Source organism: Crotalus tigris, unplaced genomic scaffold (genome assembly GCF_016545835.1).
Source record: "Crotalus tigris isolate CLP2741 ecotype Arizona unplaced genomic scaffold, ASM1654583v1 scf7180000017668.6805642782:7212621, whole genome shotgun sequence".
Taxonomy (NCBI): Eukaryota; Metazoa; Chordata; class Lepidosauria; order Squamata; family Viperidae; genus Crotalus; species Crotalus tigris.
Window position 1 is genome coordinate 5539877 of NW_024096554.1, and position 27071 is coordinate 5566947.

The window sequence follows — 27071 nt, forward strand, 5'->3', positions numbered from 1 at the left end:
GCATTACAGGGACAATTTGGTCAGAGACTTTGCTTTTATCTTTGATCTATTAAAAATAAAGTCTAAACAGATTGCCTTTCCACTGAATAAATGTCTTAATATTGTTATCTTCATAAAAACCAACTTTGAATAACAAAGTGGTAGCGGGGAAAACCTGGCCTTAATGTTTTATTTTATTTATCTCAGATGTCCATAATAATAATTTGTTGAATTTACAGTATATACATCCCAACTCTCAGAATCTCTTAATAGATCACTTAGTATTAAGTGGTCTTTTGTGAATTGTTTATTTTTATCTTATAATAATAATAATAATAATAATAATAATAATAATAATAATAATAATAATAGTAAAGTTGGAAGGGACCTTGGAAGTCATCGAGTGCTCCGGCAGGAAACCCTACACCATTTCGGACAAATGGCTGTCCAGTCTCAAGAACTTCCAGTGTTGGAGCATTCACCACTTCTGGAGGCAGGTTGTTCCATTGGTTAATTGTTCTAACTGTCAGGAAGTTTTTCCTTAGTTCTAGGTTGCTTCTCTCCTTGATCAGTTTCCATCCGTTGCTTCTTGTCACCTTGAAGATATTTAAGCCCTTCCACTTCTTTTGGCGCCAATCTGGGCTATAGGGAGGGTGATCAAAAACACCCCAACAGAACTGCTTCAAAAATTCTTGGGTGCATCTAGTGGTGTGCAGGCGAACATTATCATGAACCAACACCACACCGGGAGTCAGCATGCCCTGATGCTTGTTATGGACGGCGTGTCTGAGTTTTTGTAACATTTCACAGTAGATTTCTGAATTGATGGTTGAACTACGCTCCATGAACCTCACTAGCAGTACTACTTTGGCATCTTCACATTTGACAGGATTTTCTATGGCACCGCTTCCAGTGTGGTGTTGATTTACGATAATGCTCACCCGCACACCGCTAGGCACACCCAAGAACTTTTGAAGCAGTTCTGTTGGGATGTTTTTGATCACTTCCCCCTCCTTAGCCCAGATTTGGCACTGAGCTAAGGAATTTCAAACTTCGTAAGACGTTATGACAAGTGCCTCAATTTGAATGGCGATTATGTCAAAAAGTAATGTTATAGTTGTATATCTAAGGGTAAGCTTTTGCATAACTTATGCTTAAGGATGGTAATTTTTGATTTTATGTATTGGAGTTAAAGTGTTTAAAATTTTGCTTTTTGGATGTATGTATAATTGTTTGACGTTTATTTAAGTTGTATGTTTTTTGTTGTTTTTAATCCTGTATTCAGCTCTGGGAAGTAGGGGGGAGGGGGTTGGGGGGGAGTATTTTATTGTAAAATTTTATAAACTTTCAATAAAAAAAAGTAATGTTATAGTTTTCTAATGCATATAATAAAAGTTCTGTATCTGCAAGTGTCATTGATAACCAAATGGAGGTTTATTTCCGAATTGCTCTCGTACATTTATTAATATTTTCCTTGGTTTCCATCAGTATTAGAGTGATTCATGGGATCTGCATTCAACTCAGTCCTAAGTTCTTCTTTCTAACTAATATCTGGATATGTACCCAACATAGTATTTCTTAACACTTATTTTCTATTGTAAATGAGAAAACACCTTTCTGACTAAGGGACTATTTTAATATATTCTTAGAGACACATAGTTGTTTGAAGGAGTTCACTTTTGGTGATAGCCTTCCCCTCTTACCTAATCACATAAACAGTACCGTAGTATGCTATATTCAGCGTTATGGGATAAGAATATGAATATGGATAAAAAGAGTAGAAGATATGATAGTTATGAGTGCATAGAAATCATATTTCAGTACATAAAGTAGTAATGGGGGGAAAAAGCTGGAGGTGAAAAATATTTTATTTCGCTACTGTGAAACTAATCCAAATCTGGCAGTCCTGCATGCTCAGAGATTGGACCACTGTTTTATAAACTGTGGATTTGCTTAACTCCTTTTTTTTCTTTTTATTTCTTCATAATTCTAGAATTAAAGGCCATCCAAGCAGCCTAACTGGGAGAGTTTTCAGACCCAAGAAGAGAAAATAACTTCATATACTGTAATAAGAAGGTACTGGCTGCTACAAGATATGGCCATTTAATATATTGTGGAAATAAGAAACTTATCAATAAAGGAAAATATCTGTAGCTGAGGGTTGAAATGAGGAGTCCTTGATGTTCTCTAAGCCTGGTGGTTTTCTTGCAGACATTTCATTACCCAAATTAGATAACATTACCTAGTTTGGGTAATGAAATGTCTGCAAGAAAACAACCCAGCTCAGAGAGCACTAAGGACCCCTCAATAACAAACTTCTAAGGTATGAGGGAAAATGCAAGTTTGCCCCATCCTAGTAACATTTTCTTCAAACACGGTCTAATAATAATAATAATAATAATAATAATAATAATAATAATAATAATAATAATAATAATAAAGTTGGAAGGGACCTTGGAGGTCATCGAGTCCAACCCCCTGCTCAGGCAGGAACCCTACACCGTTTCAGACAAATGGCTGTCCAGTCTCTTCTTAAAAACTTCCAGTGTTGGAGCATTCACCGCTTCTGGAGGCAGATTGTTCCACTGGTTAATTGTTCTGTCAGGAAGTTTCTCCTTAGTTCTAGGTTGCTTCTCTCCTTGATTAGTTTCCATCCGTTGCTTCTTGTCTTGTCTTCTGAGTCTGTTCCTTCAGCTATGTGCTGGCTTAATTGTATCAGATACTGTACTAGGAATGTGTATGAAGACTCGCATCCTTTGCCCCCATGGACTTCCCCATATGACTGCTCTAAGTAGGCTAACCTCTCATCTGGGCAGGTGAATGCAGTCTCTAACTGGCCTGAATAACATGAAGATAAAATTTAAAATCAAATAAGAAATATTTATATTTTTTAAAAAATTAACAATACTCTTCTACCCTTCAGCCCTTCTTCCATGATTCCTCTACTTGCTGCTTTGACTGGAACCAAGTAATCTCTTATTGAAATACTCTGAACAAAATTTGTACTGTGTGATTTTGTGACTGTATCACAATGTACTACAAACAACGATACATCCCATTACCTTTTCTCATTTTATATACTGTCTGCTGCTTCTTACAGTAAACAAGTTTGTTTTAGTAAGAGTTTTGTCTGTATCTATTAATTTAAGCCATGATTAGTAAAGAAAACTCAGAATATTGACTCAGAACATTGATTATGAAGACCAATGTGGCCTTTTACCTTAGAGCTATTCTCTCTGTTTCTTTTCTAGGCTTAAAGAACCTTAAGTGGCAACTGAGAAGAAATAATCCTTGCTAATATTAGTAAACATACTTTCTACATACAGGAGAATCCATTATTAAAGGAAGAATCAAATATCTTCATGTTGGAATGTCCAGAGGCCTTTCTTTGATCTTGGAAACATGATACTAGATTAATTAGACATTAGTTTGATCAAGAAAACAATCTGTGTAATTAAAGCACACTTGTCACTGGTGAATATTTTTTGAAAGGAATCGGGACCTAGATTTACCCAGAACAAACAGCATATGAACAAATGTATTTTATTTTAAAGACCGATAAACTATTTGTATAATTTATAAACCATTTACAGACTTTATTCTCTTAAAGTACATCTCAAAATAACAAAGGTATTTACACTGGTGTACACAAGAGACTATTCTGGTTTATTTTACATTTCAAAATTACATGAACCTTAACACCCTGTATTCTACCAAGCCGTACTACACAAAGTGTGTACATTGGCTGAAATTGGCCTGGAAACCTATGAATAAGTTACTTACATAAACACATAGGCAGGAACAGTATTTGCACAGCACAGTATGCAAGGAAGAATACTTTCTCCAAGACAACTCTGAAAATGTAACCAAAGGCTCTCTCAAAACTTTTATTTACTCCAACGTGTTATAATGTATAGTTTTTCACTCTATCCATGAGATTTTAAATTAGTTGAGTTTTCCGTTTATATTGACAATGTACAATTTACAAAGAATTACTTTACAACCGTCAAAACTATTTTTGCTGCTGGAACGTAAGTCAGTCAATTCTGATTAACAAACTTGCTTGAAAAAAAAGGCTTTACTGTGCAGTGACTTCAAAGGTCTCTGAATGCTGTGCTATGGTATTTCTTTAGTGAATACACACTTTTATTCAAGTATTGCAAAAATGCTAAGGCCACGTTTTTTTTTGAAGATCATCCATTTATCCTCCTCCTCCCCCTTGCCAAACAGGCCATAAAACCTTGTTGTTAAATTTTCTGAAATACTGGAGCACTGAAAAGGCGGCAGGTTACAATCCATGGAACCACTTTCCTATTCAAGCCTCCCTTTGAAGTAATTGGTGATTATACAACAGCACATAGTCTTCTTGATGATGGTTTCACATTTAAATTGAGCTTTAATATGACATCTTGAGGATTTTATCTTAAATCTATAGGTCAGGAACAGATTGTTGCTCTTTATATTTGCCTACATTTTGAGGTATGCAATTTTCCTCAAAAATCATTCAATACAGAATAAAACAGCACTCGCCATCCATATTTTCTAGCTGTGCTATATATATATACTATTGTCAGCGTTTTTCTCCAAAGTGAATTCTGATGTCTGGGCATAATATAATTTAATATATTCAGGATATACTCTCCAAGACAATTAGTGATTCTTTGTCATAATTAACTCCTCTATGTTGCTTAAGTCAATTCTGAACTCTGATGGAAAAAGAACAAGCTTCTAAAGGATTCACTGGGCACTGTGATAAATTTCACTTTACACTAAATTACATTTAGTATACATAATGATCATGCCTGTATTCGCATGGGAATAAAAAAAATGGGAAATGATACTCGGGTATATGAATACATGAATCTGCGGGTGACAACAGCATGTATTACATATTTATACACACATAGGTTTTCTAAAAGTGAGCTGGAGGTATTATAGCAAATCCTAAAAAATATTTTCAGGTGTGTTTTCCAGAGTAGCTACATGGCCCTCCAATCTCACTTGCAGGAATAATTAAGCACTGTAGAAAACTATATTGTAATAGTAAATAGGTTGTTTCTGCAAGATGGTACAAAGGTTGAATCTGGTAGACATAATCACTGAAATCAACAGGTATTTGAGTGCAAGTCTCCAGCCCTTTTTTATAAGAGAACCTCAGTATAACCTCTCCCTAGCAGGGGAAAAAAAAACAAAGAAACATCAATATTTGTGGTCATCTGGAGGCAGCAGAAAGGGGGTTTGGGGAAGAACGCATCCTTAATATGTCAGTGCAATGAGCAAAAGAGGGTTGCCCAGAACATCTATTTAAGGCAAGTAGTTATTCACTCTTTCCCCGTTACTCAGTTTCTCATTTTGCAGACACCCTCTTCACCCAGTCTATTCAACTGCAAGATGTGATTAGGTAATTGCACTTGAGCCAAAAGGGAATTTCCTTCTCAAGAATCCCAGTGTTGACAGCCCTTAAAGGCCTACACTATACCAGCCAGATACCATACTAGAAATTGTACAACTTTGGTAACATGCAGTTTAGCTGTTAGATCGATTTAGCTGAAATTTAGTTGGATGTATGATATCGGTAATGATCAGTCAGAAGTATCTTTAAAGATAAAATGAATTCCCAGAATTTGCCACATACAATTGTGGGACAGAAGAAAAATGCCATACCAGGCCTGAATGGATTGCTCTTTCTGGTATACATGGAGCTGATGAGGCAATATTGAAGACCATTCCTTAACAGCCAAAGTTGTTGCTAGACTGTTCCTGGATTCATGCTCAAGTAGTTGTTGCTTTGAAAAAAAAATGCTATAATAGCCACAGTTCTCTGAGTTTAAATCTGTACCATATGTTGGCCCTGGTTCTCTAGATTTGGTTGCAGTGAAACTTTTCCACCACAATGGATCACAGCAATAACTCTGAGATAAGCAATATATCACCTTTAATCACCTTGGGCATGTCAATATTCTGTTTGATCAATATAGCTACCAATTTGGCTGGTGACTTCCCCAATCCTCTTTACTTGGATATTCCCTAGATTCTCATAATTTAGTTATATGTGTAGGGAAAAAGACATGGATGATCCCAAAATGGCAAAACCTAAAACTGTTAGAAAATGGCCTCATTTGTTCCAAAACAGAGAAAAAAACTCAGCAACTTTGCTTAGATATTAAATATGCATTAAAAACATTCTGAGGTTCAGTATGAAAAGTACTTAACTCATAGCAGCTTGCTCCACCAGATTTGTTTAAAGTTGGCATTTACGTACTAGTAAAGTCTATGTGCTAGTTATTCTGTCTTTTGTTCCTTTAGCCCATTTAGGTATAATTAATCACCCAAGTTTACAAATGTGATTCTGCCAATCTACCTATGAGCATTTCTGATTGTATGCCAATAACTATTTTTTGTATATTTTCTGGTTAAAAGGAGCTATCTTGGTTGTGTGTTACTGTGCAAACAGCAAAAAAATAAAAAAAAGTTTCAAAAGACAGTACTGGCAGACATATACTAACTGGAAGACCAAGAAACTAAAGATGAAAGGAAAAAGGGCATAAATAGGTGCATAAAAGTCTTTGGAATGCCTCCTCCTATGCTTTGGAATGCTGTTTCTGCTGGGATAGATTAATAGATTTTGAATCCACTCTGATTCAATGTTTCCTCAAGTAATCCAGATTTCAAATTAAGGCATCAGTAGTCAAGCCTAGATTATTTTGTGTTCCCTGGAGAAAACTGTGGGGGTGGGGGAGGAGGAATGGAGGCAATATGAGCCACACTGTGTTTGACAGTGGCCTATTCTAACAGTCATGTAAATCTTGGCAAAAGGGCTTTTGACATCCTATTTCCCTTTCCAAGTACATTAGTTTGATGTAACATGTGCCTCTTCACAATCCGTTTCTACCCCATAATAGAAAAAAAACCCATGCATTTGGATCTTTGTAGATTCTCGTCTCTGATGCATTTCTTGCACATAGTATGATACCTCATTTTTATGAGACAGATGCATTCCCAATGTACAGATGTTCTGACGTTTTAAATCCCGTAACAGTGCATTCATAGAGCACTCAATAATTATTTTTTATGAGTTATAAAATAAGTTATAAGAAATGTCACAAGCATAAAAAAATCAGGTCCAGAGTCAAGCACTGAGTATCACTCTCTTTGGTACATACACTCCTAACCCTAGCTAGTTCAAGTAATGGTTTCACCAGTACATTATAGTAAGGTGGTAAGCAAGGGAGGAATAAAAGGGATCAATGGCCCACATTACGTAAGCATTTTTTCCTATCTCTCACATATTAAAATCCTGAGAGAATCCTGAGTACCATTTACTTAGGAGCAGCTGGTGGTTTACTGAGGAAAAACAAATATAGTGGAAAAGTAGAAAAAGTATCCTAGATTAATCATTTAAGAAATGGAAATAAAAACTTAGCTGAAAAAAGGGAGCATGACTCCTCAGATCTGCATGCATTAATCCAATGACAGATCCATAATGAGACAAAAAGATTAAAATTACATAAGAGCGAGGAATAGATACTTGATTGGACTGACATATACACTGTTAAGTCGGAAAACGGAGTTATAAATTACATATAAAACAAAGTAGAGCAGTTATTAAAATGAAGAATGTTTACTAGTAACTTGAGTTTCCATCGTTGGGTATTTGGTGCTCCATCCCAACCATTTAAAAACTGCCAATATTGAAAGAACAAGTGCCAAGTATTATTGTACATACTGAATTGGCAAAAGCGTGTTGGGGAAGGGGGAGCCTTTTTGGAACAAATCCAGTGTAGGAGATCCAAAGGCAGCACAGGAAGAGGAGACGTTGTGTCACTTCTTAGCCAATCTCAAGATCATACTGCACTCCGGGAAAATCATTTTGAAAAAAAATATATGGTTTGATGTTAGACAAGCAACAATTTCTGTTTTTCAGTGATCTGATTGAGGAGATCAATAGTCTCTCTAATTAAGGCCTCAAAAATGCCATCTGCTAGTTGCATTTTCACATACAACTCATCTTCATCATAGTTCACCCATTGAGCCTCTTCTTCATGCAATTCTTGAACCTTAGAATTAGAAAGGGGAGAGAGAAAAGTCACCACTATTAATATACTACTCTGTAAACATATATAATAAAAATATTATTGTAAATCTATACAACCATCATTATATAAAAGCTACAGGGATCCTTTAGTTTTTCAATGACTCATAGGAAAGAAAAGAAAATGAATAATAATTCCTAGATATAATACTGTTAAAACAAAAATATAAAAATAGGACTTTATCACTATTTATGAGGTCACTAAGAGTCAACATTAACTTGCTGGCAATCAATCAATCAATCAACCAACCAACCAATCAATCCATCACCATCCCTTATTAATGACTCTAGCCACTCCAGTAAGCCAGGCTTTGGTGTGATTCGTATTCCACTGAAATGTTACTTCTGAAGTGTTAGTATCTTTAAGCCTATGCATGTTTTGCAACAGTGTCAGCGTTATTAAATAGTTCCATATCCAATTAAGGTTATGGAGTAAAAATTTCCCTATGCTCAAGATATCTCTAAAAGTAGCCAATTTGCTATAAAATATTCTTGAAAAAAGTTTTATCTAGCTTTAGATGGTTTTATATATCTATCACTCAATTCACTTATGGGTAAGTAATGTTATTCAGAGTGCAGAAAAGGAATAAAAAACAGTAAGCTAAAGGAATTAAAAACATGAGATACAAAAAAGGAAAGCTATTAAAGCTCATTTATATCAACACCATTCACTATCTCTCCAAACCTTCCTTGTTTCTACTATGTCTGTATACTGCCTTTTATTCTTTAAACTTTTTGCCTCTGTTTTTCAGGAACTCATCAACTCCAGGCAACTGTTAGTTTCTCACTCCTCTCCTCTCAGCTCATTAATTTTTCCTTCAAATATTTATTTTGCAATCTGATTTTCATTCTCAATATACTGATCACTCATTTTTGTTTTCAGTCTACACTTCCCGGACAGCTATATATTTTTAACCTTATATTTTGCTTTTATCATGCATATTTAAATACCCAATTCCTAAGAAATTAAATATACTTTTGCCTTTTTTATTTAGTCAACTCTTATTTTCACTTTAGAAAATGATTAGAAGCACTTTTCCACTGACATTTATTCTTCACAATAGACCAAATACTACTCATTACTTTTCTACCAGCAGTTGCACATCTTGAACTTTCTCCATCAATTTTCCCATCTGTAATAAACATTTTCCGAACAAACATGCCTTCATCTCTTTGCACTATTTTTTTTGCCATTTATGTATAATTTGCAATCATTCACTCAAATCATATTCCGTGTTTCATCTGCTAAAAATCATTTGGGTTCTCAACCAACAACAAGGCATCATTTTTTCCCCAGAAGTATACAGATACTTAGGTTATCAAACAACATGTCTCTTACATCACAAGCATATTTCTGTATCTATAAATACATTAAACAATCAAACAGTCTTGTCTTATTCCTTGCTCAGTGTTGAATTTATTTTCCCACATTTTACCGCTATCATATTCTGCTTTTACCACATCCAGCAACAACCTTTTAATTGGACATAGGTATAAAACATAATTCAAATCTTTTCACATTGTTGCATTTTTCTTTAAATCAGCACACATACAATAAAGCTTTTTCATATTAATTTTTTTTATGTGCTAAAACCTGGTTGGCATATCTACTGCCTGACATAAAACCAGGATAATTTAAATAATTAAACATTAAAGAGACTATGGAATCAGTTTGGCAAACATGACAAGCCTCTCCACAACTGTTGCATGACAATTCTTTTAAAAATATATTTTTGTCCTGCTTTTTATATAAGTACCTCAAGGCAGCAAACATACCTAATCCTCTTGCTCCCTATTTTCCCCATAGCAACAATCCTGTGAGGTGGGCTGGGCTAAGACAGAGAGAGAGAGAGAGAGCAACTGGTCCATGCCTAAGGCAGTCCTAGAACTCACAATCTCCTGCTTCCTAGGCTAGTGCCTTTAGCCCTTCATGGCACAAGTTCTTGGAGCAGTAGTTTTGAAGGCATGGAAGCTGGCTGGGTGACTTACGACCAATTACTCTCTCATTTTTAATCCTTCGGACAAGAACTGATGATGGACACTTTGGGGCTTGCTAACTACCAAGGGGACTGTCAATGCTTCCATCAAACATCATCTGCAACCAGTATGTTTCCAATCTTTCTTTCCCGTAAGAGAGAAACAAAAGAAAAGGCTTTTTTTTTTCTTGATTGTTTCAATCAAAGCAACTTGTCTTCATCAAATCAGAAGAAATGAGAAAGCAGCAGTATGTTTTGTCTGATCTAGCCAAACCGCCATGTTCTATAAAGCCTCATTCCTTTACATACATTAAATTTTAAAGAAATCCAGTGTACAGATACTATTAAATGTCTTTCATTCTTGACTCTGACACAAGGGACTTCATTATTATGTTACATGATGAGATTGTATTCTTTTGTATTTTTTTTTACCTTGATTTATGGATAGGAAATTGCAGTGAGTTTGGTTCTGATTGAAGTAGTCTATATACCCTTGTAAATAATAATAATACAAATCTACATATATATATATATATATATATATATATATATATATATATATATATATATATATATATATATAATATTCTGATAAAAGATCTAAATTTGAAAATGCCTAATTTTAGTTGACATTTACCCATAGTTTATATCAGGGATGACAAACTCAGTTTCACTGAGGGCCGCATCAGCATCGTGGTTGTCATTGGGGGGCCAGGTGGGTGTGGCTGGTATGGGCGTGGCCTACTAGGTGGGCATGGCCAGCTCCATGTCACTCATGTAAGGGGCACCTGTGCGGGCCTGGGCAGGACTGGGACGCATCTGAGATGGGGAAGGGTGGGTGGGACAGGGGGCGAGCACCAGGGAATTGTCCACTGGAGGAGCCTCATTGAACCTCAGGCTGTGCACGGGGCCCCTGGACAGTGGTATGGATTGCCCAGAGCCCTGGGTAGAGGAGGTCAAGCGCCCAGCCCGGCCCTTGAGCTCCCACGGCACCAGGATCCCACAGTCCTGCCTAGCCTAGCCGCACTTCCCCGAGGGGGCACCCAGCTGCACTTACCTCCTCCTCAATGCTGCTGCTGCTGCTGTGCTCACTCTCCTTGGCCAGGTTGCTCATGATGGGTGCAGGAGGACAAAGTGCGTGGGTCAGAAGGAGGCCCACTTCATCTCCATGCGAGGAAACCTGGCTTTGTAACCAAAGCATCCTCAGCAATAGGATGGGAGACCATGAGGGGAAGCCAAAGGGGCAACAGGGCTGCTGGTGGCCAAGTGCTAAAACAGGACTTCCCTCAGACTCTCTCTCCTTCCCTCTTATTCTAATCTCTTTCCTTCCTTCCTTCCTTCCTTCCTTCCTTCCTTCCTTCCTTCCTTCCTTCCTTCCTTCCTTCCTTCCTTCCTTTCTTTCCTCCCTCCCTCCTTTTCATTCCTATCTCCTTCCTTCCTTCCCTTCCTTTTTCCTGTTTCCCTCCCCTCCTTCTCTCTGTACCCAGTAAGGGACAAGGGGAGGGGGGAGGTTGGCAGCACTTCTCTCAAAGAATAAGAGTTGGAAGAGACCTTTGAGGTCTTTAGTCCAAGCTCCTGTTCAAGCAGGGGACACATACCATTCCAGACAATGGAATATCCAATCTCTACTAAAAGCCTCCAGTGATGGAGCATCTACAACTTCTGAAGGCAAGCCTTTTCACTGGTTAGTTGTTTTCACAAGTCCTTAGTTCTAGGCTGGTTTTCTTCTTGATTAGTTTCCATCTATTATTTGCCTTCTGATGCTTTGGAAAATAGGTTGACCCCTTCTTCTCTGTGGCAGCCCATCAAATATTGGAACACTGTTATCATGTCACCACCCCTAGTCCTTTTCACTAAGCTAGACATACCCAATTCCCACAAACATTTGTCATATGTTTTAGCCTCCAGCCCCCTAATGGATGTTTACCATCCATTTGGACCAGATGGTCCGCCTGGTTTGGTTAATAGAACAGTGGCCACAAGCAGAGCCTTCTCAGAGACAGCACCCCCATTATAGAACTTTCTCCCAAGGAAAATATGAACAGTGCAACCCTCACCCATTTAGAGGCAACTCCAAACACACTGTTCAACCAGGCATATGTAAAACAACAACGCATTTTATGGTCAAACAGCACTAAGTAAATTACTACTACTATTTTTCTTTCTTAAAATACACATTTTTAATATTGTTTTAAGCAGTGCTGTCTTTGAGAGTTTTCTTGTAAACCACCCTGGATTTCTCAGAAACTTTTAATTTTAAATTAGTTGTTGATTTAATAAATTAGGCAGAAGAAACAAATGTTTAAATACATCTAAATCCCACAGACCCACTGCCTCCTAGGCGCATCCTGCAGAGAAAATAAGGCATTGCATTTCTAGCCAACATAGCCACAGGATGATGGGAACTGTGGTTCATGACACCCAAAATATATTAGTTTGGATAAGGCTGGATTAAATTATAAAAGAGCAGATGAAGGGAAGTATTTTTGTCTCCAACAAAATAATTGGGCGGGGGGGGGGAGTTGACTCGGCCTTTTAATTTCAACTCACACCAATTCCAAAGAGTTTTATTATTGCCTGGATTTTAGGGAGGGGAGGAGGCAAGAATAGACCACAAAGCTAATCTGCAAGTTTGCTTTCTCGCCTGCTTGTACACCACCTTCCCATGTACGTGTGTATGTGTAGGAGAGATAGAGATCCCCTTTTTGTAAGTCTGCTTACTCTGCAACTCCCTGCTGTCTGTCTGTCTGTCTCTGTCTGTCTCTCTCTCTCTCTCTCACACACACACACACACACAGAGGTTAATAAAAAAGAGAAGGAGGGGGGAGAAAGGTGGAAGCTCTCCTTTTTTGTAAAACCTTGGCTTCCTCCTTCTCTTCCCCTCCTGGCTCTCTCTCTCTCTCTCTCTGTCTGTCTCTCTCTCTCTCTCTCTCTCTCTCTCTCACACACACACACATACTTCCTGTTTTCTCCTCCTTGTCCTTTTCCTCAGCTGTACCTGAATGGAGTGGGAGGAAGTTAAAAAAAAAGAGAGAAGGGGTGGAAAAATGGGGGAAGCTCTCCGTTTTTGTAACACCTTGGCTTCTTCCTCCTCCTCCTCTTCCACTCCTGGTTCTCTCTCTCTCTCCCCCCCCCCTCTCCCTCACATACACATATACACACACACACACACAGAAACCCTTCCTGCTTTCTCTTCCTTCTCACCCTTTCTGGCCTGGCAAAGAAAGCAGAGCCACATGAGGAGAAGCCCAGCAAAGTGAAGCATGGCCAGGCGTGACGGGGTTAAGCTGAAGGGGAGGGGCGGGCTAAGGCAAATGAGCTGCTGCTGCACACCACCAGCCCCTGAGCGCTTGCTTTGTTCCAAGGCGCTCAGCTGGGTTGCAGTAGGCCAGGGCTGGGGCAGTGGGGGCTGGTCCCTTGCCATTTCTGGGACAGCGGGGGGGGGGACCAAATCTAGGCCCTCCCCGGCCGCATCTGGCCCGCGGGCCTTGTGTTTGACATGTCTGGTTTATATGGATGAGCACACATAAGGAAAAATATGGTTTGCCGTGGAATGGAGTTCTCCCCATATCTACAATCCTTCTGCTTAGGAGGGCTGAAAGCAAATCTGGGAGAGAAGAACAAGCTAATAGCAAGCAACATTAGATCTAACCCATTTTTTCAAACCATGCAGGTTGCTAGGTATTTATGCCTGACTACAATGCATAATTGAAAAAATAATTACTAACCAATATGTGATCCACTCTATCCTTTTTTTTCCGTCCGAATTTCATCATTTTCTGCCAGTCTGTTTTATTATTTGATTCCTTTCTCAAATTTAAGAGCTTTAGAACTTCAGTTGTTATAAACACCTTGGATAAAGGAGAAATAAAAGAATAATGAATGCTAACTGAATACATTCTCTCTAGTTGCAACATCATCTCTACAAGCAGCTTTCAGGGAGATGATTTCTAGTGAGGACATAAACATGGCATATATGCAACTGAAAACATATTGTATTGCTAGGCAACTACAACTACAGTAAAGCAACCTGGTAGCTAACTCTAGAAATATCCATGAAATTCATTATGCATTATGACACTGATTCAACTCTTGTACATTCCAAAATATGGATAAATGCAGCATCAGGCACTTTTTGGAACTATCCCCACCCCCAGACCCATTAATCCAGGGATAGCTATCATTACTTGCTGTATTGGAAGAATTTTAATTCATTATATACTGGTTACCATTCATTGTATTTTTTTTTTAAAAATTACATGTTAGATGTAGGCCATCTTGGATGGATCTGTAACTGGAACAGTGTTAAATATTAGTGACAATTAAAGCCTTTATTAGTTTTAAGAAATAGAAGCATCATCCATATCCTATTTCAAACTAATACTTAAGTGAAATCAGCAGTAAGAAGAAACTGTAGTAGAAAAATGAGAGATAGTATCATACGTACACTCATCTTGGAATATGACTGATGGTGTAAGAAAATTAGTTTTCAAATAAAAATGCATAATAAAACTCCACCAGACTTCACATTCTACCTTACGTTCTAGATCAGTAGTTGTCAGTGTGGTCTAGGGACTCCTGGGAGTGCCCAAGAACCTTTCAGAAGGTCCATGAAGACAAATAAAGCTTTTAAAATTTCTCAATCTTAAACCTTAATACAGTAAATGTCAATAAATATAACCCATGTAAACCAAAGCTCTTTGGGGTCCTCAATAATTTTTAAGAATTTAAAGACGTCCTGAGACCACAACATCTGAGAATTGCTATCTAGGTGAACTGTACTCTATTTCTATAAATATATTTAAAGTTCAAGCAATTAATCTTATTCCTACTTTTATTTCTTCAAGATCACTTGGATCTTTTACTCGTCGAAAGTATCCAGAAATTATTCTGCTGGGTTTCATCCATAACGGCTGATTCAAATTTGGATCTTCTGCAAAGATTTCTTCAAAAATCTCTCTTGTTAAATCAAACACAGCCTTGATAAAAATAAAAGAAACATTGTATTACCATTATATATTCTTATAATACTATATCATTTTTCAAAGAACCAAACAAAAATATTTATGAAAATATTTATGCTGAATACTAGCTATGCAGCAAGTGGAATGTAATTTTGTTTCACTATTGCATTCTTTGGGCCAATAGTTTTTAACCCTTTTGAAAAATGCTTCCATACCCCCTTTTCTCTTTCACACTTCACTGTATCTGTCTTCCACAAGCACACCATACCTTGTTTTATACTGCATTCTATCACTAATCATGCCAGAGTCCAAAATAGCATTCCTTCTTTTTTTTTTTTAAAAAAAAGATTGGGTACATTTCCTTTATTTTCATACATTTCACAATAATCTGAGATAACTGCCATACCTGTTTGTAGGTTTCTTTACTAATGGTTTCAATGTCATCATTTTGGGGGGATTCATTCATGTCTCTGGGGTTGCTGAGGGCCTGAATATCACGCCCCAACTCTTTGCATTTCCATAGCTTCTCAGCTGCTGCATGCACCAACTCCTCCACCTCTTCTGCAACATATGGCACAGCCAAAGGTTCTTCATATGGCTTTGGGGACACTTTTGGCAGTTTTATTTTAGGTAACATTGCTGATTCTTCAGCTTGGTTTTGAGGGAGCATGTGTGAACTCAAGCCAAAATCCTCATCAAACCAATCTTGGTCATCTCCTAACACATTCAGAAACTCACGGCTAAGTTCCAGTTCTGCCAGCCTCTTGGCAAGTTCTTCCTGTCCACTCGCACCAAATACAGGACTTTCCTAAACAACAAGAAAGTAATTATTACCTAGAATCTTAAACATTCCCTGCCGTATGTTCCTGATTTTGATATGTATTATCCATGAACGCTTTAATATTTAATGACATATAATCATATTTTCGGTTGTTAGACTCTTTTTTGTTAGAGTGCAAGAAAGTGAGATATAGAGAAAGTCTAATGGCTTTTACTAGGAGACCTCCTGAAGTATGCCCTTGGTAGGCGACCATATAGACCAAGTCACATGTGGAAGCCCCAGTTAGATAAATGGAAATGGTACAACAGCAGTTAACTCATGAATTGCATCCCTAACAGAGAAACAACAATATTCAAGAATACAATTCTATACCCAGAAAACTAAAACATAGAACATAGAAAAGTATATTGACTAGAATTACAATGACCCACATTAAATTCATTATTATCCTACTTTGGAATGGTCATTATCTTCATTGTATTCTTGTGAGGATATAACTAGATGGAAATATAGGAATGGGAGCTCAGTTGTTAGGATCCCAAATTGAAAAAAAGTAAAGCAAATATTCTAAACCCAAAGGTCAAGCCAAACCTACTATAAAATATTTCATCATTATATTTCTTTATATTTCATTTTCTCAGAGACTCTTTTTGCCTTTTAATAAATTGCCTCTGAAACACTAGAGTTCCAAAAGCAGTTTGTGGCATGTATAATTTGTTTAAAACAGTGAGTTCAATTTATTGTCATATCTTCTTTTACAAAAAATATATAATTGCCCAAAGAAAATTTGTTGATATTTATACATTGATACACTTTGTCATCTCCCATATTGTCTTTTGATGGGTTTCTGATACTCCAGAAAGGAGATAGTTGCAACATTGGGATCCTTGTAGACTCATGCCTACTGTTATATAGGCAGGTGGAGCCCCTAGCTCAAAGCCTGCCAAACTTCATAACTGAAGTATTACTCTTAGTCTTACTTATCTTAATTATGAACTATACTTACTGGTCTGGGACACATATCTGGGGAAGACACTTCTTCTCCATCATCCAATTCATATACGACTAAAAACTTCTGCTGTTCATTAGTTGCCAACTTCTTTTCTTGGACAGCACCGAGTTCTTGATTGCTAAAATGGATTTTCTCATTCCTTGCCTTTTTGATTTGCTGAAATTGACTGACTGTGTCTTTCACAAAACCTTGCAAGAGACTGTCAGCCAACAAACCAACTCTTTCCTGTCGATCTAGTAGATCTTCCTTTTCTTGGGATGGGACTTTGAGTTGGGCTTCCAGTTGGCTTCTTTCTTTTGTCAACAAGTCCAGAAGTGGCGTTGCAGATTTCTCCAGATTAGTGGGAGAAAATCTGTTTTCTGTTTGCTCTTGCCAAACAGAGTGCTGCTTCCATTTCTCAGGAAAGCTGCTATCCAAAATCTCTCCTACTTCAATAGCAGAATCTTCTTTGTGGATATTAGAAATGGCAGAAGGTAACATACCATTATCATTTTTAGAGGATTTGGGAGAGTCAAAGTCACCAGTTTCCTGATCAAACTCATCAACAGTATTAATAACTGCCACATAGCCGCTTGATTTATTGAATTTTACATAATCTCCAGCGCCAATTAAGCCTTTTAAGGCAGATGATTCTCTTGGAGATTTTTCATTTGAATTTCTTTTATTCTTTTCTTCTTCAAGACATTCTAAGCCTTTCTGATTTGTTTTGTGCTGATTATCTAGTTCACGATTAAAGAAAGAATTTTCATTTGAATCTAACTCGTTACCAAAACTTTCTGGAAAATGAGAGATTTTTTGTGAGGGGGCAAAAATACCATGTTTTTCTTTACAATCAAAATATTGAATACCATTGTAAGAGCCATTATTATTTCCTTCAGGTTCATCCAGTTCTACACCAGCCCAAAAACCTTTAGCAAAATTTGTCCGACCCTTAAATTTCAGTGTTCCAGGCTGGACATTACTCACAAGAACTCTGTCACCAATGCTGAAACCTAGCAAAAGATCTTCTTCTTGTTTTTCTAATGATGCTTTGAAACTAGAAGCCTGAGATGATGAATCATCACCATCATCAGCAGAAACTTTCTCCACATTGCCACATTCTTTATTTTTCACAAATTCTGTTGGTGATTTGAGTTCTAACAATCTTTCAGAATGAATGCTATCAGCTACAGACAAAGAGTTTTCACTGAGACATTCACTTATTTCATCATCACTTCCAAAACTAGGGGATTCACTCCCAGGAGGTCTTGCGAACAAAGACTTCTCTCCCTGTGATCTTGTATCTTGTTTGAAAGATAATGTAGAAGCATAAAAAGTATCTCTTTGATATTCAGTAAGAACTATCTCACTTTTTGATACATCTGTTCTTAAGAAAGACTCTTCAAAATCATTAGAATATGATGGCTCTTCGCAAATGGAAATCTGTTCTGAAATCAGGGAATCACCTTTCAGTATATCTTTTCCCAGCCTATCAGAGGATTTAACTGATGTAACACTTTCATCATCCTTGAACCTTTTACTTGGCATTTCTTTGATTTCCTGCACACTTATGCATTCCAAGACAAACGGATCCTTTTCCAACAGCTCAGTCTCTGGAGGGACCTCTGTCTTTAAAGAAATTGAATTGTTTTGATTTAAGTCAAAAACTGAGGCATCAGATATTTCAGAAGCTCGGGAAGCTATTTCAACCTCTAATTCTTTTGATTCTGCTGTCTCTTGTACTATAGATCTGGTAGCTTGAGGGTCATAACTCACTGCATCTTCAGTCTTATTCAGTGATGTGGGAGATATTTTGCTTGTGTCTCCTAAGTCTTTGAGAATAGCTGACGAGAGTAAACTATCCAAATCATCAGATTCTGCTGTAGATTTTCGTAGGGTTTTGAGGACTGCAGATGCCGTATGAGATTGCTTCTCTGACTGAATCTCTGCTCCTGTGAATTTCATGATGTTTACAGACACAGATTGTTCAGAAGATGGCACAACATCTTAAGAGAATAAAAAAAAATCAAACACATTTACTTAAAACAATTGTGCACTATTATTTAGCATTATTAAAGAAGTAAAAAAATCTGGGTGTTATAAGAAACTGAAATTCTTACTAGAAAATGCTAACCTGTGCCATCAAATAGCATGAATATTCCATTGTTTACATATAAATGGCTGAAGTATAACTCAAATGCAATACCCCAATCAAATTTATAATCAATAAAACTTCATAAATACTTTAATGCTACTATGCACTGGAATTAACACGGATCACAAAATATATCCAAAGATTATAAAATTGTATAAATGTCCCCAATAAACAAGGTTCTGAGATTTTGATTTTTTTCTTCCATGTCTGATACTTTACTAAACTTAAATGTTTATTAAAAGAATTCTGGAATGAAGTGTGAGTAGAGAGACACTTAGTGAGCACAAGTAAATTATCTAGTGTTACTTTGAATCTAAATCCCACCTTGTTTCTTTCTAAAAAGCTATCAACTCCAGTTCAGGCATAGGGCAAACCAAACTCAATAGAGTGTAAGAAGAGATATGTACACTTATTTAGCCACTCTGAACCAAAAGCACCTGGTAGCAAGCATTAGCATTCTTGTTTGAAATTTTTTTTTTGAAGAAGTATTATAAATAAAATTGAAAATAGAAAATAAAATAATTTTTTAGAATTTATATTGAATATGAAATAATTCAACAGGTTCCTACTTATTGCAAAACTATGGAAAAAAGTTCCCATTTTTTTTAAAAAAGTGTTAATTAAAAAATTAATAAAATCTACTAAATTCACGTGCTTGTTTTTCAATTATATTTTTTTAAAATCCCATACTTTTAGTTGAAATTATTTTAACGATATTAGGTATATGAAAATAACTTGTATAATTTTAATATTAAACAAACAACTTCCAAGATACATACCAATATGTTCCGCAATAGATTCCAAAGATCCTCTAGAACGTTCAGAATCAGTGAGTGATTTCCAACTTTTAGATGTTTCAGACCTAAAAAGAATTAACAAAATAAAACAAAGAGAAAACATAATACAATACAATACAATATTATAATAAATATATATATATAAAAATAAAAATACATCTGATATTTAACCCAGAGATTTGAATATTGCAATCCACCCAAAATCCATAGCTAAATTAGGATTTGAGATCAGATTCAAATCTCACTGTTCTAGAACACACAAGTCTATTCAGTAGCCCACAAGGTTTCTAAGTTTTAGGTATAGTTGCGTGTCTATTACAAAGTATGTCAGGAGAAGGTTGTAATTTCCACATCTGTTAGCTTTTACTTTTTGTTTAGTTGCTAGGGAGTGGGATAATAGTTATATCTGCCACTCCAGAGGAAGCTATGGCCTTGGGAACCAGAGATAATAGGATTTTGCTTACAGTTCTTTCTCAGTCTGAGATTGGTTACCATATCAGAAAACTAATTAAAGTCCTACAAGTGACGCCAGGGCAGTGAATAGAAAAAATATCTGTCAATGACAATGTGGTCCTGGCCTTCTCCTCAAGGAACCTGGAGCCATGCCATGAAGGGCTTTAAAGGTGATCACCAACATCTTGAATTGCACCCGGAAGCAGAGCAGCAGCCAATGCAACTCGCAGAGCAATGTTGTCCCAGAGACCATTCTTGGGGCCCCCAAACTGCCTACGCTGCTTCACTCTGCACCATTTGTAGCCTCTGGATGCTCTTCAAGGGTAGCGTCATGTAGAGTGCATGGCAATATTCTGACCATGAGATGAAAGATAATGATCTATACTTAACAGATTCTTGTACAATAATACCTGGCATTACCCTCTTAAATAAATTGGTGGCAGCAGTGATATTAAAATAGTGACAGATAGTGGTAACATCATCATATAGATATTGCTTTTACATAGTTGCATCTCAGTGTCTAACACATCATTTTTTTTAGCATGGGTTTTGGGCATGACTTTATGCTTTTGAGTACTACAGTTTAGTACATGATTTTGTTCATTAAACTGCAGTGTTAAAATATTCATTTTGATACATTTTCTTTATAGTAATGAAGTATTAAGTATTATTAACAACAATAATTTAATTAAACCACTACTAATTTATAATAACTTATACTACCTATATTTCCTCTTTATACAAACATTATATACCAAAAAATTACTTGGTCAGACTCTCTTTAACATGAATTCATCCAAGTATTTCTTTTGACCAATGTCTCTTAAATATACATGCATATGCTTTCTCCCTTTGAAAGAGATGCAAACCCTTTCTAGGCTATTAAAGATGTACATTTAGAAAGGCCACCATGCAATATTAAATTTAAGCAGTTTACCTATGGAGTGGTGGGGGTTTGATCTTTGGTTTCTCAGTAGCTGTGGATGGAGTTTTGATTTGAGGTTTAGCTGTTGGGGTTGTCTCCAAATCCCGATTCAATTCTTCCTCTGTTTTCTTGATGAATTCATCATAAGTCTGATGATGTAAAAATAAGATATTAGGAAGATCTGAACATTATCTTATTCTTTATTAAATTTGTTTTCAAGTATTAAACTTGCTGAATATTGAAATTTGGAATTGTGTGCGTGTAAGTACGTAAATTATATAATTTAATCTATGAAGATATTTGTATTTTCTTTTTTTCTTTTGGTCAATATTATTATATTCCCATCAGTATCAAAGCAAAAGGAAAAAAAATATTCAGAGAAAATAAGAAAAAAGAAACATGGGAATATCAATATGTAACAGATACACAATTTCTATTTTAGCATTTCTTTCAAATTCTTACCTCTAACTGCTTGATCAAACTTGCCTCTTGAGCCTTAAGTTTCTCTTTGAGCCTCTTCTTCTGTTCTTTTTTCAACCTATAAACAACAGATTTTTTTTTCCGTACTTCATCTTTCAGAGCCCAGATTCGGCTTTCAATGTCACTTTGATCAGATGTAGTTTCTAAAAAAGATAAAAACATATTATTTAGAAAATAATATTTTATATTGATAAGGGGTCTTGCCTTTTTCATTTCCAAAATTGAAGACTGGTGGAAAATTGCAAATATGTTACATTTAATGCTATAATTACATGGCATTCAAGCCCCATCAATTCCAATGGAAAACCGAGACTCATTAAAAAATAATTTAAAAATTATAAAAAAAGGAAGTTGAAGCTCTAATACTTACCGGATTGGGTCATGGATAAAGACTCATCAGACCAACTATATGAGATATCCTGAGATTTTATAGATGACAGTTGTTTACCTCCAGACTTCTGTGTTTGTTTGTTTGATTCTTGCTTTGATAGAGATCCACTGCTTTTGCAAGGAGACTATGTCAAGATGAAAAAGAGTAAATAAGGAATATATATTACACACACACACAAACACACACACACACCCCTCACACTAATTACAAGCATGGAAATAGAAATCTTTCACTTATTTGGAATCCTGTCTCTCTTAAGCAGGAGAGGCCAGCTAGTTAGGGAAATCTTGCTACTGGACAAAAAATGGCAAGGCCTCTGATGCCCTCTCAGATACCAAGCGAAGATTTCAAACAGATGCTTGCCTATGACATATACTGCTAAAAGGAGAGACTTTCTGGATTTCTGGTTTTTCAAGGTATCAGTTTAATCCTATTACGTCTAAGACCTAACATATGTCTGTGTTCTTTCTTTCTTTTAAAAGTTGTACAGAATGACAAGAATCATTCCTGGAGACTCTTTTGTAAGGTTGGAAGCTGAAGTAGGTAATAAATATCTGATATTTTCCATATTCTAATCATACGCTTGCAGCTTTGAAGTGGAAAGAATTTCTCCTCTAGAACTGTTCCAAAATCAAAGTTATGGCCCCTTTTCTCCAGTACTCTTTTGATTGGGGGCACAATGGCTCAGTAGTTAAAGATGCTGAGCTTGTCAGTTGGAGCTGACAGCCCGGTTAGAGACCCAAGCACCTTGCAATGGGTCTTACCTTACCCAGCTCCTACCCACCTAGCAGTTTGAAAGCATGCAAATACGATTAGATTAATAGGTACCACTTTTGTGGGAAGGGTAAGAGTGTTCTGTGCACCTTTGACATATAGCCATGCTGACCACATGAACACAGAAAATGTCTTTGGATAATGCTGGCTCCCTCGGCCAAGAAACAGAGATAAGCACTGCACTTTAGAGTCGGACACGACCAGACAGGGGAACTTTTCCCTTTCCCTTTGATCTGAAAAGGACCTTGACTACATGAAACATTCATTTAGTGACTGTTCAAAGATACAATAGGACTGAAAAAAATGACTTACGACCGCTGCAGCATCTCCATGGACAAATGATCAAAATTTATGTTTTGGCAGGTATTTATGACAGATTCTCTGTCCCAGGATCATGTCATTACCATCTGTAATCATTCTAGATGGCTTCTGACAAGCAAAGTCTATGGGGGAGGTCAAATTCACTTAACAACTGCATGATTCATTTAATTGACTCCAGCACTTTTTTTCCTAACAGTACTCAAAGCACTTCAGGTATGTAGTCCTGAAATCTGAAGTCAAACTATGGTAATATTTTTTTTTTGTAAAAAAGCAGTAAATAGTATTATGTTTCTGATAGCAATAGCACTAAGATTTATATACCATTCCATAGTGTTTTACAGTACTTTCTGAGTGGTTTACAAATGTCGGCACATGTCCCCCAATAATCTGGGTCTTCATTTTGCTGATCTCAGAAGAATGGAAGGCTGAATCAACCTTGAGCCGCTCAGGATTGAGCTCCTGGCAGTGGGCAGAGTCAGCCTGCAATACTGCATTCTAACCACTGCACCAGATGTATTAACCCTATTTTACTAAAAAGAAAAAAAGGAAAGGGAAAAAAAGGGGAAAGAAAACTTTCCCGAAATATAAAAAAAGTGCTAAAAGCTAGCTTTTCAGAGATGTTATTAAGGGTAGTTCTCAACTAATGACTATTTGTTTGACTGTGTTAAAAAAGTGACTTATGACCTGTCCTTACAACCAGTTGCAGCATCTCTATTGCCACTTGTTCATGATTCGAGCGTTTGACGACTGACATGTATTTACGACAGTTTTAGTGTGGTCACCATTTACAACCTTTACAGGCAAAGTCAATGGGGGAATCCAGATTCATTTAGTGACTGAATGATTTGCTTAATTACTTGGCATTGTGACTCATTTAACAGCATTGTCGCTTGATGTTGGAAATTCTGGTGCCGAGTTTGGCCATAAGGCAAAGACCATCTCTATGTCACTTCAACAGGGTTTTAGAGGCTGAAAAAATAGTTAATGTGATCCCACTCACAAAATGTTGCCTATTCCTGCTAGTGACAAAAGTCACCACCTTTTCACCCTTTTAGTCAGGTTTAGTATTGTATAAAAAAAAATCACTTCATCTCCTTTATCCACCCAGTCTTTAAATAACACAGATTATGTCACAATGGTATTTGGAGATTAGGACCTTTCCTAATCAACAATTCAACAGACAAAACTACAGTTTAGCCCTCATTCAGTGAAGCTGAGAAGTAAACTAAAAAAAAGTGTGAATTGTGAGTGCATCTCTTCCACCTTTTAATAGTATTTTTTTTTTTACATTTTTAACAAAATTAGCATGTTGTATTACAATAAATACACCTTGGACATTACTTTTATATTGTGTGTTCTAGAAGTAGCTGGTATTAAGAGTGAATGCTTTTTTTCTTTTTTTAAAGAAAGTGTATGTTCAGACATTTTATCTGACTTATTTACTAATGTTAATATAATATCTAAATTAAGCCTTTAATTTAATTTCAAAGAATGGCAAATGGATTCTCAAATTCACTTACCGGTTTTCCAGGAGAAACAGCAGATTCCAGTTCTTGTGTATAAACTATTTCTTCAGTTATTGTGTGATCTAGGCTTCCAGGTTTGCCTTGAATCTCAGAAACCTTTGATGGAGCCGACTCAACAACTAGATTGCTCAATTCTTCTGGGACCGAGCTTTCGCTATTTAGACAAGAACAAGGTGGCATTGAAGAGTCTTCTTCACTGGCTGTCTCTGAGAGAGAAAAAAATGGAAAAGGATCAATTCCTCAAAAATTCCCAGTACTTCACTGACAGGCTTTTAAAAATATTTTGATGCATGCTTACAGTCATACTAAAAATTAAATACATCCCACTGAAGTTTTTAGCTTTTTAAATATATTTCTACATACAGTATTTTTTATAATATTTTATTAGTTTTCTAATTTTACAATTAAGTATTTAAAAAGCAATGTGGTGACTAGGTTAATCAGTAGTTCAATAACATACATAAATATTTAGTATAAATCTCAAGTTACAACATCAGATATTTCCTCTCTTTTTCCCTTAATATCTACTATCTCATATTAGGCTAATACAGTTCTTATTATTAACTAAATAAAAACATCTTTGTTACATTTATCAATAATTTTTAGCTTATACATAACTTAATTGTGTTTGCATTCAATCCTTAAATACAATCAATGCCCTGTTATTGCTTTTTTCCCAAGCTTTCCCATCAACATTCAAATTAACATTTGGTATTTATAATTTCCAAGCTTTAGGTAACCAAAGTTTCCTTTATCTCAACTTCTTCCTTTTTCCCTTTTCATAACAAAATCTAATATTCCAAGTACATATCTTATCTATTTGAATATAATCTTGTTCTGTTTTCTAAAAGTTATCTATTTGCCAGCATATTAAACCATCTAATTAATAACACAGTATCCCCTCTAATAAATCAAAACCATTATATATATTGTCTGGGTTAACCAATAAATCAGTAATATACATACATTTTTCGTTTAGGTCTAATTTTTAAAAGCTCAAATACTCCCTTCTCTTTTTCTGGTAATATCTATTATCTGATAATGGGCAAACAGAATTCTTATTTTTAACTGATTTCCAAATATTTTATATTAGGTGACCAAAATTTCCCTTATTATTCAATTGTAATGTTATTTTATTTTCTAAAAATTATCTATTTTCCACCATATTCAACCCTCTAATTAGTAATATGAAATCCCCTCTAATGAATCAAAATCCTTATTTTTTTCAGCCTTACTCTGGCTTTCTTCCTTTGCCAACTAAACTTCCATGTTAGTGCTTTTGAATCATCAAATAGTTTTCCCTCTATTATTATATATATTATTTGGAATAAGAAAGATCATTTGGTTGCAGTTCTTTTGAAGAAGTAGCCTATTTATATTTATTAGATCACCTCCCTATTACTCCAATTTCCCACAATTGTCCTGATAGGTTTATCTTCCCTTCAATCTGTTCTTCCTTTCCCTCAAATTTCTTCTGATTTTTGTAAAAAGTCTTTTCCATTTTCAGTACTGTCACTCCCTGTTCTGATTTTTCCGTTGGCTGGATCTGTTGGTCAACTGAGTCCTCTGTCTTAGAGTTTAGTTGTTCCACTTCTCCTGTTATTTTCTGCATTGTTAGTTCTTTGGTTGTAGTCAACATCTGGGTTTGTATATTTATATTGCATCTTATTTTGTCACAAGCTGAAAGAATGGTTTCATGTATTGATTTCAACATGGAAAGGATTTTTTCCTGATCTTCATCCATATTCTCTTAAAAGTATGTTAAATTGAAGACTTTAGAATCAAACATTAAAAATATGTTTTGTTTTTTTAAAGCTAAGTATGGGACATCTATTTCATGTGTTATAGGTGGTCTTTATAGTAGAAATTGTTTGTGAAGTAAGAGTTTATAGTCCAAGGTGTTCCATCATCTCGTATAATAACATATGCTTCTCATGTAAGGAAATGGGAAAGCAATTCCCCACGTATAGCTGTGAAAGTCAGTAAAAGTTTACATTCATAGTTCGAACAGGCCAGATATGCCACCCAGAATTTCCTTCTTTGCAGCTGAGTTTTTCACAGGTGGTAGCTGTCAAGGTCAAAGAAGTTTTTTCTGGAGTCTGGGCTTCAAGCCAAGTCTCTTTTAGGCAATAACAAGTTCTAATACCATACTTCGCCGTTTAAAGCTTTTTAAGTCCAAAGTTTTTATGATAGTTTTTCAAGTCTTCTTTTTTTAGATAAAAACAAACATCTCCAGTAAGAATAGGAACACTTTTAGACCCCAAGTTTCAAAAGCATATACATCCAATTAGATTAAAATTGTTCTTATAGATGCTCTGTTTCCCCTGGGTAGTTGTTGTTGTTAACTGTTAATTGCGAAGTCGTGTCCGACCCGTCGCGACCCCATGGACAATGTTCCTCCAGGTCTTCCTGTCCTCTACCATCTTCTGGAGTCCATTTAAATTCACACCTACTGCTTCAGTGACT

General features: G+C 36.1%; 1 protein-coding gene across 4 annotated transcripts in view; it reads right to left on the minus strand.

Annotated features, from left to right (window-relative positions):
* Window positions 1–3506: 3506 nt before the first annotated feature.
* CEP350 (centrosomal protein 350) overlaps window positions 3507–27071 on the minus strand; it is a 114891-nt gene continuing 91326 nt past the window's right edge. For all 4 annotated transcript variants that reach the window (XM_039337144.1, XM_039337145.1, XM_039337143.1 and 1 more), the window contains 10 exons: window positions 24600–24811; window positions 21964–22108; window positions 21576–21736; window positions 21126–21262; window positions 19718–19800; window positions 16799–18789; window positions 15418–15819; window positions 14880–15026; window positions 13776–13898; window positions 3507–8036 (listed from right to left, as the gene is read on the minus strand). In XM_039337144.1, coding sequence (XP_039193078.1) covers window positions 7875–8036; window positions 13776–13898; window positions 14880–15026; window positions 15418–15819; window positions 16799–18789; window positions 19718–19800; window positions 21126–21262; window positions 21576–21736; window positions 21964–22108; window positions 24600–24811 — 3563 coding nt within the window. In that variant the 3' untranslated portion in view covers window positions 3507–7874. The remainder of the gene's footprint in view (window positions 8037–13775; window positions 13899–14879; window positions 15027–15417; window positions 15820–16798; window positions 18790–19717; window positions 19801–21125; window positions 21263–21575; window positions 21737–21963; window positions 22109–24599; window positions 24812–27071) is intronic.